Source organism: Primulina huaijiensis, chromosome 7, assembly GCF_012295235.1.
Source record: "Primulina huaijiensis isolate GDHJ02 chromosome 7, ASM1229523v2, whole genome shotgun sequence".
Lineage (NCBI taxonomy): Eukaryota > Viridiplantae > Streptophyta > Magnoliopsida > Lamiales > Gesneriaceae > Primulina > Primulina huaijiensis.
Window position 1 is genome coordinate 1127325 of NC_133312.1, and position 6326 is coordinate 1133650.

The 6326-nt window shown below is 35.0% G+C and overlaps 2 protein-coding genes across 2 annotated transcripts in view; both read right to left on the minus strand.

Moving 5' to 3' along the window:
• Nucleotides 1-2532, minus strand: part of LOC140980170 (ATPase 10, plasma membrane-type) — a 7081-nt gene extending 4549 nt beyond the window's left edge. Inside the window, exons 1-9 of the mRNA XM_073445877.1 lie at nucleotides 2331-2532; nucleotides 2110-2229; nucleotides 1891-1989; nucleotides 1365-1502; nucleotides 1136-1270; nucleotides 868-1047; nucleotides 568-774; nucleotides 347-466; nucleotides 32-151 (exon numbers count right to left, since the gene is read on the minus strand). Coding sequence (XP_073301978.1) covers nucleotides 32-151; nucleotides 347-466; nucleotides 568-774; nucleotides 868-1047; nucleotides 1136-1270; nucleotides 1365-1502; nucleotides 1891-1989; nucleotides 2110-2229; nucleotides 2331-2396 — 1185 coding nt within the window. The 5' untranslated portion in view covers nucleotides 2397-2532. The remainder of the gene's footprint in view (nucleotides 1-31; nucleotides 152-346; nucleotides 467-567; nucleotides 775-867; nucleotides 1048-1135; nucleotides 1271-1364; nucleotides 1503-1890; nucleotides 1990-2109; nucleotides 2230-2330) is intronic.
• A 3329-nt stretch (nucleotides 2533-5861) lies between these two features.
• The window catches only part of LOC140980758 (uncharacterized), a 3346-nt gene continuing 2881 nt past the window's right edge, over nucleotides 5862-6326 (minus strand). The window contains exon 6 of the mRNA XM_073446802.1: nucleotides 5862-6281. Within this exon, the coding sequence (XP_073302903.1) occupies nucleotides 5862-6281 (420 nt within the window). The remainder of the gene's footprint in view (nucleotides 6282-6326) is intronic.

Here is a 6326-nt window from a genome sequence, read left to right on the forward strand (position 1 = left end):
AGATATATTCGAATAATCACTTGTAGCCTACCTCTTTTGGATCACCAAGCATGTTGATAATCGCAGTGTCGATAGCATCCTGATTCTCCAGTCTTGATGCTCTTGCAGCAAGCAAAACTATAGAGTCCTTGTCCATGTATCTGTCAAGTACCTGTTCAATGGTTTCCATATCTATTAAAGAAAGATATCATTTACACTAAACCTCTAAAACCTCATTCTTGATCTAAGATCTAAGTGGATGTAAAAGATAGGCATTTCCACATATGTGTCTAATTAATGGAGTATGTTCCAGGCACCATAAGTCACAAAATAAAGTTACATCCATATTATCAGCTAATAAATATACCTCAATAAGGTTCCAGTCAATCGTAAGACGATTTAGAGTAAGGGTTCCAGTTTTATCACTGCATAAAACATCCATTCCAGCCATCTCTTCAATAGCTGTTATCCTCTTTGTAATAGCACCCTGGTGTATAAAAAAGGAACTTCAACTCCTGATTAGTTATAGTGCCGCATTATGAGTGGTTCATAAATATGATCTTTCTTGTACTTGATTGAAGCATTCACCTGCTGGGACAGGCGATGTGAACCAATCGCAAGCGTAACAGATAATACTGTTGGCATAGCAATGGGAATTCCTCCAATTAAAAGCACCAGTAAGTTATTGACTGCAGTCCTATACGAACGTTTCTGAACAAATAACATCACAACACTTTGAAGTATCATTCCAACTGCTATAGAGCAAATGCAGAAGTTTCCAATTGATGACAAGACCTGCAATAACGACTGCAATTCGTCACAATTCTTATTCTAGCCATTGTGAATTTAAACTATCGAAGTAGTCCATAGTTGAGAATAATCTGTAACCTTCTGGAGATGGCCAGTAACTTCAGTAGATTCTACTAGTTGTGCAGCTTTTCCAAAGAAAGTGTGAACTCCAGTAGCTATTACCACAGCTTCAATTTCACCAAGTTTGCAAGTAGAACCAGAAAAGACTAAGTCGCCAGTCTTCCTTGTCACTGGCAGAGATTCTCCGGTAAGAGCTGACTGTGCAAAGTATTTCAAGTAGATCTGATTCTAGAATTTTCATTTCGTCAATCAAATTTTAAATTCTTTTTCAATAAGAAACATTTGCCTGGTCAATTTTAACTGGGTCTCCCTCAAGAAGGCGAGCATCTGCAGGGATGATATCCCCAAGCTTTATGCTGATGATGTCACCTGGTGCTAAAATAGATGCATCTTGTTCTTGCCACTTCCCATCTCTTAGGACCTACACAACCAAAAGAATAAAATGAATGTTATTCAATGTAAAGGTTACTTTTGAAATTAAATTGCTGTATATTATATACTACAAATTTAAAAACCTTCGTCATTGGAGCTAAGCGTGCCATAAGCGCTGCTGCGGCATTCCCTGCATTGTTTTCTTCGATAAAACTAATAGTTGAATTTATCAGTAACAAGCAAACTATACCCACGAAGTCCTCCCAGTCTGGACCTTGACTCTGAAACATCATGGAGAAAATATTAATGTGGAGCAGATCTGATTTGTGAAGAGAGAACAAATCCAGAAGAAAAAGGAACAGGATTTTTGTGTATTCAAGAGAGTATCAACCATTTTATTATATTCTTACATAAGGAAAAAAATCTTGAATATATGTATCGTACATATTCTGTGTTATTTTTTGTGCCTATCTTAGTCTCATCATAGAAGAAATTCATCATGCTGTGTTTCTACACATAAAGTAAAACTTATCAATTTATTTAATATTTTGGAAATTCATGAATAATTTGATCACTGTATTGGGTCATTTATTAGATAGCTTGTACACATACAATTAATTAAATTATGTGAGCCCACAAAATAGTTCCAACAGATTCATTTTAGCTTACTCCGCCATTAGCTAGAGCTATTGCCATGACCGCCGCAGCTTCCATCACCCACGACAAAGGATTCCACATGAAACTAAGAAATTTCAAAAACTTATTTTCCTGCAGAGGTTTCATCATTTGTTAATGACTTGGTTGAATACTATTATACTAACATTGTAGCATGCATTTAATTCCAAGATCGATCAATGATCGAGGAAACAAGTTTCAACCAGAGCTTACCGGCTTCTCTTCCAGCTGGTTCAACCCAAAGATCACGAGTCGCGCCTCTGCGTCCTTGGTTGATAGTCCTAATTTAGATGTTTCCAAACGTTCAAAAACCTCTTCCAGCGGTAACCTTTCCTGTAGAAACCATAACTTTACAATGCTTAGTTGCTTTCTCAGCCAATGGATCGAATTCGAACGTGATAAATAAACTAGCTATGCATGAATCTGTATCGTACCAGATCAATGCATCGTTCACTGAAATAATGTGGACCTAACAATGGTTCGTTTAAATCCGCATCCATATTCAAGCTTCAAAACCTCAAAATATAGCAATATTCTTTCAAAATATTTGCATAATTACTGATGACAGATTGAGAAGAGAAGTTATATCAGTTTCTATTTCGAATCGAACTCTGGAACCGATCCTACAATTAATAATTCCGGGGGTTGAAGATTGGGTGAAAATGCGAGAGATTTAAGTGTTCTTGCATTGAATTGTTGAGCATGGAAAGAATGGAGGTTGATTAACCGATTTTTTGTGCATATCTCAAACCTAACGGTCAGCTATTTAAAACACCCGCCACACACTGTTTACGAGCCCAAGATAAATTTGTCGAAGCCCAATTAATGGGCCGGACTTGGACCAGAGGCCCACTCGGACTTTTTTTGGTTAATACACTCTTACTAATCTAATGTATTAATCAATTGCTACCATGAATTTTATTGTATAAAAATTTAGTGAAATAAAATTTAATCTAATGTATTAATCAATTGATTGTAATATAAGAAATGATAAAAACAATTATTCTATAATTAAAATTTCTAAGCGTGTTTTTATTTAATATATTTTAAACGTTAGTTTTGCCTCAAAATATAAAAAATTGGAAATATTTTATACACACACACCCACACAAACACACACATAAGTATATTTCCATATATTAAATATTTGTTTCAAATTTGATAATTTTTATGTTTGAATAAATTTTAATCTTAATTATTTAAAAGTTATCCATAAATTTTATACTAACGATTAAAGATAATAAATAAATAAATAAATTATTTTAATATTTTCATTTAAAAATGTAATAAATAAAATTATTTTTAAAATTTTAATTAACTTTGTTTATTTACTTCTTTTTTTTTTGGTCATGAGTAAGAGAATATTACAATTGAGTCTCGAGTCTGAAACCTTGTTATTAACTTAGAACCTTGATGTTAGATGAGCTATAAGTCATCGACATTAACTTTATTAATTATTTTAAATTACTATCTTTTTATCATTATAATTAATTTTAAAATTAAACAATTAGAGATATTTGTAGTCAAAATTGACATTTTCACGTATATATATTATTAGAGGGAAATTAAGAAGAATATTTTTCGTGTAAAATAATTTTGGGATATGAAAATTGTCAGAGGAGGTTTTGATACATTTTTGTTGTGCGTGGATGTGAGTATCATGCATGCTATATTAAAACCGTCATTTTTGTGTTATTATTTTTGTTCGTATCATAGTTGTCGTCACATTCACTACCAAAAAAAGTTTCTAATTAGCGACGGAACTTAAAACATCGCTAAAGTCACCGCCACAAACATATAGTCAATCGTTTTCTAAAAGCTCTGAACGAAACTTTAAATTGTACCTCAACATCATCAATTTTAGAATAAACACACCTACCAAAAAATGATATAACTCATTTCAAGTGTCCTCTTGACGTACACTACAAGAAATTTTGCATACAACAACGCACATACGACAACGGTTTTTCGCAAAAACCGTTGTCGTATGTTTTTTAACAACGGTTTTATCGAAAACCGTTGTCTTTTGGGGGCCAACGACAACGTTTTTTTTGGGGTCAAAGACAACGGTTTTTGGGGTCAAAGACAACGGTTTTATTTGAGCGTTTTTTTAGGGTCAACGACAACGGTTCATAGAACCGTTGTTTATTAGCGTGTTTTTTTGGACAATTGACAACGGTTTGAAGAAACCGTTGTCGATTAGCGAGGTTTTTGCACAAACAACAACAGTTTTGGAAAACGTTGCAATATTTAGTGACGGGCATGTTTAAATTTAGCGACGCTTAAATAAAATCCGTCGCTAAACTTAGCGACATTGTTTTAAAACCGTCGCTAATTTTAGCGACGGTTTAAATCCAAACCGTTGCCAAATAAAATAAATGCGACGGTTTATCATTTACCGTCGCCAATAGCGACGGTTTAACCAAAATCCGTCGCAAACTGTCTATAAATATCTCCATTTTCGATTCATTTTCCTCCACAACACTTAAAATTTTTCTCTTTTACACAATTTTATCACTTCACACAATACTTAAAATTTTTCTCACCTCTTCATAACACTTAAAATTTTTCTATCTTACACCATTTTATCATTTCACACAACACTTAAAATTTTTCTCTCTTACACAATTTTATCACTTTCACGCAACACGTTAAATTTTTCTAACCACTTCATAACACTTAAAATTTTTTCTTTTACACGATTTTGGTTTTGATTATTAGTTTCTTTTAGATTTATTAAAAGTATTTTTTTATTTTTCGAAACAAATTAGCGACGGAAATCGTGATTGCTTACCGTCGCTAATTTTAGCGATGGACTTGATTTCTACCCGTCGCTAATTTTAAATTAGCGACAGTTTACTAAACCGTCGCTAATTTAAACTAGAGACGGTTTAAGTAACCGTCGCTAATTTTGAATTAGCGACGGTTTAATTCATACCCGTCGCTATATTTTTTAGCGACGGTTTTTAAAAACCATCGCAAATTTGATCTACCACAACGGATAAAAACCGTTGTCGTTGAACGGACTTTCAACAACACCCTCAGTTACAACAGTTTTAAAATGACTACGACAACGGATTTTCGTTTTTGTAGTCGAGGTACTTTTAGAAGCAAAATCATTAATAATATATCATCATATTAAATGTTTTCCAAAATATTATTTTCAATGCATAAAATTACTAATTCATTTAGTCTATCTTGAGTCATTGTGGTATGTACATAAGATAAAATAATCAATTCGAAAAGATTATTTCGACTTTTAATTTGTCCTTTCGATGTTAGAAATTTCATCAAAACGTCACTTGCTACAAATTTTATGTTTTGTAAGAATCATCAACCATAGCAGAAGCACAAACCATCTTCACTCTTCAATTGTCAATGTTTTCTTTAATATCATTTGTAGTTCAACAAAAGCTTACAACATATACAAAATATTTTTTCCAACTCGTTCGAGTACACTAACCATTTTCGGTCACGAATCTCACCATTTGGTAACATTTAAGTATGAGAAAAGTGTCGAGATTATTAATTATATATCTAAAGGAAACTTGAGAACATCGTATCTTCTCTTTTAGAACCTTTTTTCAAATCTCTCATTTTTGTATCAAGATTATCTCAAACTCTTGGATCAAATTAAGATGTTTGGATCAAAGATGTTCAAATCATATATATGTAGACGTCGAACATTGATATTCGTTTGTATGCTCATTATCACTACAATTATCAATATTATCTTTAGTTTTGTCCTTTTCAATTTCATCCAAAACATTAAAATTTGTATTGTGGGTGTGAAATATACATTAATTGATTGTAAATTTTTGTTTGTCTAACATTTGATTCAAGTTTGATTACAATTATAGATCATTATGATTTATATATATTAATTTATTATTATATCATAAATTTTTTGTCATCTTATNCTCGGGTTATCGGGTGCGAGTTGTGCATTTTCTTCCCACCATCTGTTAGTCTCCAAAAATTTGGAAACAAATCAAGTCGCGATTCTGCAGCTCTCTCCCGCCTACGCTCAACGCGCTTGCTTCATCACCCTGTCCACACCTCGCCCGAGCGCGCACCTCCCTTGCTCGGCCGCCCACGCATCCTACGCTCTCGCCTGCCAGCCAACAGTATCGAAGCCTCGCCTGCTTGCCCACGCCGAGCCCTCGCCGTGCGTGCCTACTCTCCAGCTCGAGACCTTGCCTGCTCGCCCGCGCCGTGTGCCGCGCTCTCCCCTCGCCATGTGCTGTGCTCGCCCCACGCCGCGTGCTCGCCCACGCTGTGACACGCTCGCCCCTCGCCCTGTGCCGCGCTCGCCCCTCGCTTGCTCGCCCACGCCGTGCCGCGCCCGAGCGCTCCCCCACTCCGCGTGCTCGCTCACGCCGTGCCTTACGAATCAAACGATGTAGTAACATAGGAATGACAAATAAATT